General features: G+C 49.9%; 1 protein-coding gene across 1 annotated transcript in view; it reads left to right on the top strand.

Annotated features, from left to right (window-relative positions):
* The window catches only part of CUX2 (cut like homeobox 2), a 94,209-nt gene extending 85,616 nt beyond the window's left edge, over positions 1-8,593 (top strand). The window contains exon 21 of the mRNA XM_032800608.1: positions 4,587-8,593. Coding sequence (XP_032656499.1) covers positions 4,587-5,415 — 829 coding nt within the window. The 3' untranslated portion in view covers positions 5,416-8,593. The remainder of the gene's footprint in view (positions 1-4,586) is intronic.
* Positions 8,594-12,931: the final 4,338 nt, after the last annotated feature.

Here is a 12,931-nt window from a genome sequence, read left to right as displayed (position 1 = left end):
TGCTAACTGATCAAACAGTCGTCATGCGTGATATCGGGTAGGCATAAGTGCGGATACTCTTTAATTTCCGGAAGTCTTTACAAAACTAGTTAGGGTGACATCAGGCTTGGACTAGTACGATCGGACTGGACTGCTGGTGGATTCTTCATTGACAGCCGATATTCAGCATCATTCGCATCTTTCCATCATTAATTTCTTCCCTTTTAGCTTCCGGTATTCGATATGGTCTTATCGTACCCTTACTCCGGGCTGTCTGGTGACAATTGATGTTGGACTAGTGCCGTTCGAACCTGGTTGGGTACAAAATACGTCTGGTTCGGTGGATGCATTTCAATGACTTCCATTCCGTTGTTCTGGGTTAAGTCAGGAGATATTTTACCTGCTCTGTGGCCGTCTGCCTGAGGTAGAGCTCCTCGAGTGCCAGACACGTCTCTCTGTCATGGCAGGGCTTCAGTTAAGTTGATATGTGGTATATTTGCTGGCTTCGGCGGTCTGGTTTGTCTAAACTTATAATTCATTTCTCCAATGGCTCCACTATCTCATATGGTCCGTGCCAACTGGCTAGGAGTTTGCTTTCTGTGGTCGCACTACACCATCACCGTTCCCGGCTGAAATTTCGATTTTCGCCCGACGGTTGTTAGTGTATGGTCGCTGTGCCCTCTTGTGCTTTTTTTAAATGCTCCCGTACTATCGGGGTTACTCGAAGTATCCGCTCTCGCATCTCGTGTCCATGCTCAATAATATTCTTTCCTGGGTTGGGTTGTTTCCTCCCAATCCCTCCTTGGCGATATCCAATATCCACGTGCAGGTGGCGTCCATATAAGAGTTAAAGGGGAGAAAAACCGTGGACGCCTGGGGAACTTCCGTATAGCGGAACATTAGATACGGAAAAAGAGGTCCAGTCCTTTCCATCCTGTGCTACCACCTTCCCGGATCATACTTTTAAGGGTTCGATGAATCTTTCGACTAGTCGTCTTGTTTGTGGATGGTAGACTTGAGGTCGAAAAAATGGCTTGTATACGGAGCAGGGCACATAAGTCTTTCATTAGTTTTGACGTAAACGGGTTCCTGGTCTGTCAGGAATCTCCTTAGGGATGCCCACTCTGGCGAAAACCTGTAGTATTTTTTAGCTATTGCCTTAGACGTGGGGTTTCTTAAAGGGATGGCCTCTGGATACGCGTGTGGCATAGTCAAGGATGACTAGTACGTTTTCGGTGGCCCGTGCCCGACTTTTCTAGTGGGCCACTATGTCCATTAGCTATCTCTCGAACGGGACAATCAATAATAGGTAAGGTACTAGTGGGGCCTGCCAAGTTGAGGGTCGGGGGCTATCAGCTGGCAATTCAGAGGCAGGAGGCACATAACGCTGGACTTCTGCTCGTATTCCTGCCAATAAAACCTCTTAGTATTCTATTCCAGCGTCTTGTCTACCCCTAATGTCCCCCCAAATAAATGACTGTGAGCTAACTCTAGTTACGGCCCTTATGTGTTTCCGTGGGGACTAGGAGTTGCTCTACTTCTTCCCTCGTATTTGCCCTTCTATTCTGTACAACTAGATCACGTTTGAGCACGTAATATGGCCTTGGCCTTTTGACTTTTCCTTCTACAGCACTCCATTTACTCACTACACTCTCCCTCACGTTTGCATATAATGGATCTTCGCTGGTCCTGCCCAAAGGTCTCACGTGCAGTGCTGAACTGACCCTAATTCCAGGGGCCTATTTCAAACTCTTCCCCTGGGGTGCTCCCACTTGGCCAGGAACTCCTCTGAGTCCTCCGTGACCCGAACCTTCTTGTTCCTGGGCGGTTCGCCTACCCACAAGGGAAGTCTTTTGATTAGCTGCCAGAATCCTGGTCCTAACTTTTTTAGCCGCCCCCTTCGTTCTCCGCGCCTAGCCCCCTGCGGGTTTTTTTTTTCCAGGGGATGAGAAACATTCTGGAGCAAATTCAGCAAACATTGGGGGGCGAGGCTATCTTAGTTGCTCTGTCTCACCTGGGGGTTGCTACCCTCTCCTGCTCTCTATCTGGGTCAGTAAGTCCTTCAAACCCAGGGAAGTCTCTCCCAATCAAAACAGGATAAGGGAGCTTGGGGACTACTCCTGCAGAAACTCTGGTGTATTCCCCTGGATTTCAATCCGACTGGAATTGTAGGGTAAAATTTTCACGGTGCCATGTACGCATGTTACCCCTGTGCTTTTGGCCGAGTTAGTTGGTCTGTTCCACAACCTTTCCGAGACCAACGTGACAGCACTCCCGAATTATTTAATGCTATGGTTTTTATACCATTCATTTTACTGGTCTGGTAAATCCATGTGTGAGGTCAATGTACCCTACCAGGTTTGATCAGGCACATTGCTCCCCATAACTCCCCAGATTTACACTGCATAGGCACTCCTTGTTGGGACATTGGGCTGCTATAGCCCCAATTCCCCACATTCATAACACCGCCCCCTCATTCCGGTTAATCACCCCTGCTGGGGCTAGTTGGCCGGCCCCCACCACTCTTCCCAAACCCCCAGGTCCCTTCTGGCCTCGAGCATTCCTCACTGTCGTTCCCCTCCGGTTATAGTTTTTCTAGAGTTCTCGACAGTCCGGGGCTTGGGTTTGGGTTGTCTTCCTGGGTTGCCGTGTCTCCCCGCTTGGAGTCTGGAACAGTTCGCGGGCTGCCAGTTGTCTTTCCACGAGGGAGACCAACTCATCATAGGTAGAGGGGTCATTCTGACCCACCCAAGTCCTGAGTCCTGGTGGTAACCCGCATATACCGGTCCAATATTAGTACTCCATCATCTCCTCAGAGCTATGGGCTTCAGGGCGCAGCCATTTCCGGGTCAGGTGGATCAAGTCAAACAACTGCGTTCGGGTGTCTTGTCCTCCATATATCGCCATTCATGGAACTCTGGGCTCGTAGTGCCGTTGTCACTCCGAACCTGGCCAGGATCTCTGCTTTAGCTGGGAATAGTTGCTGCAGCTTCTGCAGACATATCGTAATAGACTTCTGGGCTTCCCCACATAGGAATGGGGCAAGGATACCAGACCATTGTTCTCGGGCCAGGCCTCCCGCAGGGCTGTTCTCTCAAAAGCCAGGAGGTATGCTTCCACATCATCCTCCCTGGTCATTTTTGTAAGTAATGGCTAGCCCGTATGGTCCGGGTCCCTTCCCCGTGGTGATTCTGTTCCATAAGGTCTTCATCTGGCTTATTAGGTCTCTCAGCAGGGCTCGGTCCTGAGCAGCCTGACTCCAGCAGCAGCTGATTATGGTCTCTTGCTGCAATCTAGTCGCCTCTTGTTGGGCGGTTGCCTGGACCCTGGTAGCCTCCTGCTGGGCCGCGGTGGCATGTATAAGGGCCTTGACCACGTCGTCCATCTTAAGGGTGGGGTTATGTCTCCCCCTGGACTATGTCCCAGCGCGCAGATCCCACCCCTGACCCACGTGTGGCAAATTGCCCCGGTACTGTTCTGCTGGGTCTCGCGCTTTCTCTTCTCTGGGGTAGGTTCAGGCGATATTGCTTGCCTCTGAACCAGTTCTTAATCATTCCCCTAGTGTCCTTGGAGGAGGGGAGTGAGAGGGAGGGACCTGGGCCCGCCCTCTACTCCAGGTCCAACCCAGGGGCCCTGGGGTTGTGTGAACCACTTTGACTAGCGGTTTCTTCCCTGGGTTACTTCCTCTCATACCCGTCAGCTTGTGAAGGGCTTCTCGCCTCTTCTATACAAGCCTGGTGCCCTTACCTAGGGTTTCTGTTGGCTTTCCAATCCACCGCAGCACTCCTCCAAACCTTCTATTTCTCTCTGGACAAACTTTCTTCTCTTCTGCAATCTGCACTCTGCTCCAATCCAACCTTTCTCCTTCAACTACCACCCTGTCTGACTGAAGCAGGGGGTTTTTATCCCATGACTGGAGGTCAGGTGCTTCTATTGGAGTCAGGTTGCTCTACTTGGAGTGTGCTCTAATTGGCCACAGCTGTTCTAGTTAATCTAAAGCAAACCTTCCTCCCTTGGCAGGGAATAAGGCCCCCTGCTAACACTCTTATGCTGCCTTCTGGCCATGCTGTATCACAACAGCAACAAGCAGAACCCCACTGCCATGGACCTTACAAACCCGAGTGAGGAGTCTGCATGCAGGGCACAGTGGGAGAGTTTGAACAAATGTTGACAGATCATTTCCCTGTGTTGTGGCCTATTCGAATATCAACTGTCCAGAGGAGTTGGGAGCCTTTGCTCAGAGTACACTAGAAATGCTGCAGTGGCACGGCTGTGCCTCTCGAGCACTATGGTGTAGACACTCCCTCCAGCGAGAGAAGGGGTTCTTCCATCACTGAGGTAAACTCACCTCCCCGAGAGGTGGTAGCTAGGTTGACAGAAGCTCTGTCTACGCTGGGACTTAGGACAGCTTAACAACGTCTCTCACACCCCTGAATGATGTTGCTAAGGCGACCTGACTTTCTAGCGTGAACCAGCCCTCAGTAATGTGGCAGCCTGGGCTTGTGGAGAGGAGAAGGGATTCAGAGGTGATGACACCCGCCGCTCTGAGGTGCTCAGCTGGTGGTGCACAGTGCTGATGTTACCGTCCTGTTGTGCTTGTCCTGCAGGTCCCGGATGCGCCGGGAAATGCTGGTGGAAGGGGCCCAAGACAACGACACAGACCTGGAGCCGAGCAGCTGTGGGAGTGTCGTGCCTGGCAGCAATTCGCACAGAGTCCCTAACCCGCTGAGCCCTGATTCGGAGGGGGAGGACAGGAAGCCCGTCTTCAGAGACACGAAGCACAGAGGGCCGAGCGAGACCCTGATCAGGGTCAAGCAGGAGCAGATGGAGGTGGGGGAGAAGGGCGACCGTTACAATCACCGGGACTCTTGCAGCCTGGAGCGGGAGACGGAGCACATGGTGGCCTCCATCCAGCATCCCCGGCTTCTCAAAGAAGAGGAGGTAGATGCCGCCTGTGCAGAGGCCACTCAGGACACTCCCCAAAGCACTGCCAGCCTCACCAGGAGCAGCGCTTTGTACAGCACAGCGCACGCCGCTGGCACTCCCGACTGCTCTGCCCTTCATCCACCCCAGGAATCAGAAGGTGGAGAGCGGCTGCACCCTGACCCCATTAGCTTTAAATCCGCCTCGGAGTCCTCCCGCTGCAGCCTAGAGGTCTCTCTGAACTCGCCCTCAGCTGCCTCCTCTCCGGGCCTCATGATGTCCGTCTCGCCAGTCCCATCCTCCTCTGCTCCCATCTCTCCGTCACTGCCAAACACCACCTCCGCCAAGGTGCAGAGTTCAAGTCCTGCCGCAGATACGGGCTCTTTACAGCAGAGTGTCAAGCTGAACACAACCATCCAGCGGAGACATGAGAAAATGGCCAACCTCAACAACATCATCCACAGGCTAGAAAAGGCAGCCAATCGGGAGGAGTCCCTGGAGTGGGAATTCTGAACAGCTGGGCGGCAGCTGAAGAACAAGGATCTGATTGGTTGCTTTTGTTGGTGACAGTTATAAACTTTCTGGAACACGTTGATGGAACAGGGAGCCCTACTGGCGTATATATATAAATATATATGTATATTTTGTTAATTTCATCACATGCTGAGGACAAAAGAAAAACCCATTTGGTTAATAAGAAAGGGAAGGAAAAACAGCACGTAGCTTCTGAATCTTCACACCTGATGAAAGGGAACAAAAATAAATAAAACCTGAGCTTTGTTTTAAATGTGAAAAACTGGATACACTTTTAGAAAAAAAATATTTATAGACCTCTTTTAGATATTTTAATAAAAGGATACTTTGGAATTTATTAACAGCTTAAGCTGTTTTGATATTAAAGATAGCTATAAAATCAAGATGATGTAGCAGTTGTGTCATTAAATGTACACTGAAGTCTTGTAGTTTGCCACTGGAAGAGATTAAAAAAAAAACGACTTATTGATCAAAGCCATCGAGAAGCACTATAAGACTGACCAAATTTAATAAACTTTTGACTAGCGGTTTTTCCACATTTGTCTGTAAGACACTGCATTGCTACTCTCCGTTCCAGAGACTGTGGTATAGTCCGTGAAGACTCTAAATTGAAACCCTTGATGCCATCGAGTATATATTTAATTCTGGTGGTATGTTTTGAACCCTTTGTAACACAGAATGTCACGTGCAGTTGTATATGTTGTAGAAAATGTCTGCAATAGCCTTCCTGAACAAGCTGTAGCATGGTCCCTAACCAATTCCTTCCACTTCCTCTCATGCATAACCCGTGACAAACCGAAAAGAACGAAACAATTTCAGCGGTTGGCGGCAAAGTTTTCTGTCCGTTTGAAAAACAAACAAAAAAATGAAATAACCCATATCTCTGATTTTGAGAGGGAGAAGGGAAAGGTTCATGGGTGCAAAATGTCTTTTGACGTGTCTGGTTTGATAGTAACGTACATTAACAATGATCATGACATCACAAGATTTTTTTTTATGCATGAGCATCACCTCCTTTGGTGAATGGGCGTCGGCCAGCAGGACACGTTAACTCTGAGCTTTCAATGCCAGTGCTTGAGGGCAAGCACTCAAAAACCAGAAACCACTGGCTCGCCTCCGGAGTCGGAATCTGTTTGTTTTTACCTTAGGCAGTTCCAGCTTTTGAGGCAGAAGCACCTTTATGTTGCTAGATTTTGGGCTCTAGAAAGAGTGCCAAGGAATGAGGATTATCCTCCAGGTTTGAATCCGTCAGCAAATGGCTTTCTTTACATGTTATGGCTTCTGCATGTCAAATAGGTCCTCAACTGTTCTCTACAGCAACACTTGGTTGAAGTTACAGCCTAAGGCCAACCGCCTTCCCCCCGCACTGAGTGAAGGGTATAAATTCTGGACAGTAGAAAGGCAGTGCTGCAGCACCTAGGGGCACTTGCTTCCACCCCACCGCCACTTTGCAGTGGGCGCCGTTACAACAAATTGCCCTCTGGTACCAACAGTGTCTTCCCGTGCTTAGATAGGAGGTCCTTGGTAATCGACCAGGGCCCTGATTCAGCAAAGCCCTTTTAAGCACATGCTTTGACTTCAGTAAAGCCTAAGCATGCGTGTGAAGTTACGTGTCAGTGTGTAGCTGAACTGCGGCCTTCGGGCCTGATCCAGAGCCACTGAAGAGTGCAGGAGTCTTGCCATTGATTTCCAGGGGCTTTGGATCAGGCTTTCATTACAGAGAGGCACATGCTGAGTTATCAGCCATCGGACCAGACATTTTAGCAGCATCAGTTGCGTGTATATCTCTGTGCTGTTGAATTGCCCCTGCAATGGATTTTTCTCCCATTCTCGCAGCTAAAGACTGTTGAATAGACCAAGATCTATCTTAATCTGTGCCAGTGATCAAGCCCCGGCTAATGCGATGCCTTTCAAAGAAGACTGGTTTAAATGAATTGTGTTGGTTTGTTCAGTGCTGGGCGGGGGCTTTTAACAGCCTTTGGCAAGGACCAGAATGCAGCATGCAAAGACCTACCCGTTCCCTCCCTTCACAGATGCAGCCAGTTAAAAATCTCCACACCGAATGGCAACTGAAGTGTCGTGAGCGCACATCTGCCAGGCACAGAGGCGATGCATGGAATACTTTTCCACTGTATACATTTTTATCAGAATAGAAGGTATTTTTATACTTGGGTGGTAATTAATGACCAATTTTAAAAGCAAATCCATTTGACTCCATGACAGCCAGGATCCATCTGCCATATTTTAGCAACCATAGCACTGTATGAACAAGTGAGAGCTTGTCTAACGGAACAATTTGTACGGTTTCAAACCCCAACATGCCATAGAAGGGCGAGGCATACACGCTGACTACTATTCTTAGTGTGCTAGTTGTTAGCTTTAGTGGAACGGGATTTGATTAAGCACTTAGTCTAGTCTTTTGAACACAGAAATCCTGTTGTACTAAAAGCTAGTGGGACATGTTGATCACTTTTTGTTAGGCTCATGTACTATACTGAAAAAGTTTCTATGAGATTGATGAACTTTGTTAAAAATTTTAAAAGGAACAAGTTCTGTAAAGAGCCACTAAATACAGAAGTTGTATAATAACTTTGGTGTTTCGGTCTGTTGTGTTCTGAGTTGTTCTGAAGCAATCCCTTTCCTCCCTCATCTCCCTGCTTTCTGAACCTGCAAGGAGTTAGTTTTTGATGACACAACACACCATGGATATATGATGTGTCATGTCTAGGGCCCAGCTGCATCCTGTACAGTCCTCCCCCAGTGCTGCGCTAGGGATGGGTTGAACCAAACCCCTCGCTCCAAACAGCCGTGGACCCGGAGCAGCGTTCAGAATCCAACTGTGGAGCTGGATTTGAATTCTGCAACCATCCCCAAGCTAACCATGGCACAAACTAACCCCCAACAGCCAACCCGCCCCAAATCCAAAGCCCAGGGGCCATCTCTACCGACACCTTGTCTTTCCACAAGCAGTTCACGCTGCGCTTCCGCTGCAGGTAAGTCTCTGGGGTGTTAAACCTGCCCCTAACCAAGGCAGTCCACCTTCAGCTTCGACTAACACTTTGCATCTTAGCAGAGGATTAAAGAGCATCTGTTTTCATTGCAGGCTCTTTGTTTCTTTAAGGAGCTGGCTGACCTTACACAGATTCATATCGCTCGACTGTTTTGTAGCTTCCGACAGGAGACAGGGTGTTGCCTTTGATGAATTAATAAATCCATATGTTGTGGAGCTGTTTAAGTGCGTTCGGCTGCTAACATGGTGAGGAGGATTTATTTTTAATGAATATCTGCAAGTTCTCAAGAAAGCTCAGCCTGCTGCCATGGCAACCGTTTTTCTGTCTTTGTGGACAATTGAATGTTACCAAGTTAACCCTTCGGATGCTAGTGGGGAGGGAGGGTTCCCCGTACTCCAGCTGCGGTGTTAGACAGGAGATCTGAGCTGGTTCTACTGCAGCACTTCGTTTAAAAAAAAAACCAGCAGCATTTATCTAGCAAAGCAAGGTAGATATTGGAAGGCCTGTAAGGTAGCCAAAAGACCTCAGTTCTGTTGTTGGCTTTGCTACACACGCCCTGAGTGACTTTGGGAAAGACATCACCCCCGTGTGCCTCAGTTTCCCTAGCAGTAATAACTCATCCCACTGGGTTGTTGCAACAATTCTCGTTGGCAAAATGAGCTCCTCGGACGGAAGCAGTGCTCGCCACAAAATATAGGATGGTTCTTTCTTGCTGTACAAATGTGTAGCTACACAATCGGAACAGATCTGGGGGTAGCAATGAACAGCATTACAGCATCACTCTGGAGGTGCGGGGGAGGGAGCTGCGGGACAAGCACCCCTAAATCCACGTCTGAAATCAGGGCTAGGTTTGCTTCCAGGGCAGGCTGGGCGGATTGGCACAAGTCTTCCTCCCCTTCTCAGTGCCCTTTCCAAGCTGGGGCCTCTCTCCTATCTACCCCAGCATGGTCATGGGTAAAGCAGTAGGGACGTTACCACTATGAGTGATACTGGGGCTGGGCATGGCACCAGGGTGTGGCCGAGTCCCCCCGGCTACTTGTATATTGATGGATAAGCAGGAGTTGTTACAGGAAAACTTTCCTGCACTTTGGGCTAAGCTGCCTCTAACCAGCCAAGCCCAGCTCCAAACCTCTGAAGTGTGTGGATCCAGGCACGGTTTTGCTCTGGGCTTTTACAGCCATAAAGTTTCAGTGATTTGGATCCAGGATTTTGGTTTGGTCCAGCTCTGATTCCGTTGAAGTTGTTTCCCCTTCTCCTTGGCAAGGGACCATCCTGCCGTGGCGGGGGAGTAGTCGCAGGCTCACGCCCAGCGCTGAGCCCAGCAGATCAGTATTTCCGAGGCTGTCTCCCTGCCCTTTTTATTTCAATGCAGCCATGCCGAGGCCAGCCTGCTCCCTGTTTTACGAGGCAGCTAATTACCAGTGATCCTCCTGCAGTGGATACCAGAGGCCAGAAGAGGCTGGTTGATGCAGAAAGGACTTAGAGACAAGGGCCAGGCCCCATGTTGTGAGCTGGACAATTCAATATTAGGGAAGAGACTTGTGAGCCTGGACCCCAGACAGGCTGCAGGAAGGCGAATCTCCCATTGCATAGGGGCCAGGATTGGTGGGCTGGCAGCTCACTGGAGGATCAGCGCGGGAGAAAGGAAACCAGGGCGGTGAAGTTGCCTTTCCATGCAAAAGCACATGTGCAGAGTAGCAGCTGAGAGCAGTGCTAGCTCACGGCGTTGCGGGGAACCAGAGTTCTCCTGTAGGAGAGGTCAAATGCAATGAGTTTGGAGTTAGCAGAGACACCCAGGGCTGAGCGAGGCCCGCACTGCTTTGGGGCCAGCCGAGTGGTGTGCAGTGAGCCCCACGTATAACCCAAAGCAGCATTCAAAATCCAAAGGGGATCTTTATACTTTAACGTCCATGCTTTGTTTTGCCCAGGGATGTTCCAGCTGCTAGCCGGCCAGCAGGGTCAGGCAAAGCCAAATCCCAGCCATGCTCATGCTATGAGCTCCGGAGGCCCAAAGAAAGCGATGAAGCGAGGCGCAGAGGCTTTGGATTAGCAGGCGTTGCCGTTCTCTTGTGTTGGGCTTTGGTCATTCGTTCCCCATTCTCCCCCTGCCCCCAGCACACCCGAAAACGAACACTGGCCACCCAAGAGACAGCAGCGGTGAGGTAGCAGGAGCTGCACAGCTCCGGAGGGAGAACAAGCAGCAGCATCTCTAGCGCGGCAGTGTGAGAGACAAAGCAATTCCTGCTGCATGGAGCATGGCTACAGCCTAGGGCAATGTCTTTCCCGCCTCCCTGCAGGGAGCCAGCCCCACCTGTGTTTGCACCTCAGCATGGAGCTGCCTTTCTGCTCGGGCTCACAGCTCATTTTCCTGTATCGCTCGCCTCTGGGCTTTACCCTCCTGACGCGGATGCTGCGGTTCACACTGGCATAGATCCCACCTGTGCTGCCACCATCTCGGGCACAGCATCAAGGCTACTCCCGCTGGATTTCCCCCTTCATGGGCTACCAAGAGCACCTGGCTTCAGGCTGCCGGCTCCCACAATCATCCATAACCTTAATGTGACCAGGGCATTCAAGGCGATTGCCCTGTCAGTTACAGGTCGTCTCAGAGGCCCAGTCGCTGATTGGCTGCTAGATGCTTCACAAATGCACAATGGGGGATGCTCTGTAATGGGGCGGGCTGCCCCCTGGAAGGGCCGGGAAGCAGCCAGCCCCGTTCTGAAGAGGAGCCCAGCAGGCAGGTGCTGGGAATCGCCTGTCCCAGCTGGATAGCATCAGGTGATTGGAGCTAAGCTAGCTAGGAGATATAAACAAGGGCCCCGGCAACCTGTGCATGCCTGGGCCCAGGGGAGGGCTGGAGGATGCTCTCTGGGGACTGTGATGAGGACTGGGAAAGAGCAGGCAGACCTTGTGAACACCCCAGGCTGGGAAATTACCTGCCCAGTAAGCTGATGGAGGCCTGAGGGTCCCATGGGCTAGGAGGGGCACTTCATATTACTTGATCTTATGAACATAAGAATGTCCAGACTGGGTCAGCTCAAAGGTCCACCTAGCCCAGTGTCCTGTCTTCTGACAGTGGCCAATGCCAGGGACCCCAGAGGGAATGAACAGAGCAGGGAATAAAGTGATCCTCCCCTTTGCCTTGTTTCCTTTCTTTTGCATGAGAGATTAAACAGGGCCCGGAAGTAAAGGCTATGAACTGACCAAAGCATGGCCAGTTGCTTTCCCCAGGCTGGCAATTGAATCCACCAGCCTCCGCGATCTCTGCCCCAAAGCTCGCTCTCCTGCTATTGGCTCTCCCGTGTGCCCCACTGAACCAAAGGCAACTGCAGCGTCAGGGCATAAAGTGAAGGAAGACCAGCCAGGGAAGCACATCGTAAAGCTTGGTGTATATTTTAAGGCTGGGAATGAAACTCAATGGGAGTTGGGCACCTCACTCTCCCAGGTGATTTTAAAAATCCTGCACCCAAATCTTCTCTCTCTGGGAGTGACATGGCAGCCACAGGGCAGCTGTTTGCTTCTGCTAGCTGTAGACTTGCGGTTTTTGTTTTGTTAGGTGCTAACAGCTACGTCAAAAGGGCTCAGAACAAACTGCAAATGGCGCAAAATACTCTGGTGCTCACCAGATTAGCACCAGGAGCCTGTCTTGCTTTCAAAGTGGGCCTTGTCCTAATGGGCTAGTGATACACATGGTGGAAATAGAGGTTAGAAAAATCAGAGATAAGGAACCGGCCATGATGCACAATCCCCTTCTGATTGCAGGGCCGCGGCTCAGTGCTAGGAATGGCAGCTAGAACAAGGCACAGCAGATGGCAGGAAAATGGAGTTGCAAGAAATTTAGCCCAATGTCCTGGTTTAGGGCAAAGAGGTGATGACTAATTTTTTTTTTTTTTTTTTTTTTTTTAACACTACAATCCATTTCCCCAAAAGAGAGTTTGAGCGCAGTTCTGGGTCCTCATCCAAAACCAGCAAAGTCTCTGGAAGTTGTTGACTTCAATGGAGCTTAGATTAGTCCTGTCTATAAGCAATAGCTTTGAAACTGCTTCCCTATTTTGCACTCAGTAAAGTGGTGTTACATAAGGGGTCTGATTCTGAGCTCAGCTAGGCAGGCATAAAATGAAGCTGGCTGAAAAATGCAGGAGAGAAAAAATGCAATGAATATTTTTGGAAATGCTTTGCAAAAAATTGTTGCAATTGTGACTATCTGAGATGCTCTGGTTCCCCAGCTTGGAAAGCTGAAACCATTTTTCATGAAATATGTTGAAATATTTTTGGGGAAAAAAGTGTTTTTGAAAAATTTTGACACACTCCAGGTGTAAAACTGGAGTAACTCCAGTGGGTGCTTTAGGACCTCAATGCTCCTGAAAATCCAGTCACGACTGTGCCCCAAACAGAACGTTTTGGCCTAATACGTTTGGGTCAGGAACCCCATGGCATGGCACGGCACATCCCATAGCTGAAGGTTAACCCAGTATATTATACTT

This window comes from Chelonoidis abingdonii, chromosome 22, assembly GCF_003597395.2.
Source record: "Chelonoidis abingdonii isolate Lonesome George chromosome 22, CheloAbing_2.0, whole genome shotgun sequence".
NCBI lineage: Eukaryota > Metazoa > Chordata > Testudines > Testudinidae > Chelonoidis > Chelonoidis abingdonii.
Note: the sequence above shows the minus strand (reverse complement) of the source record. Positions and strands in the feature narration are given on the sequence as shown.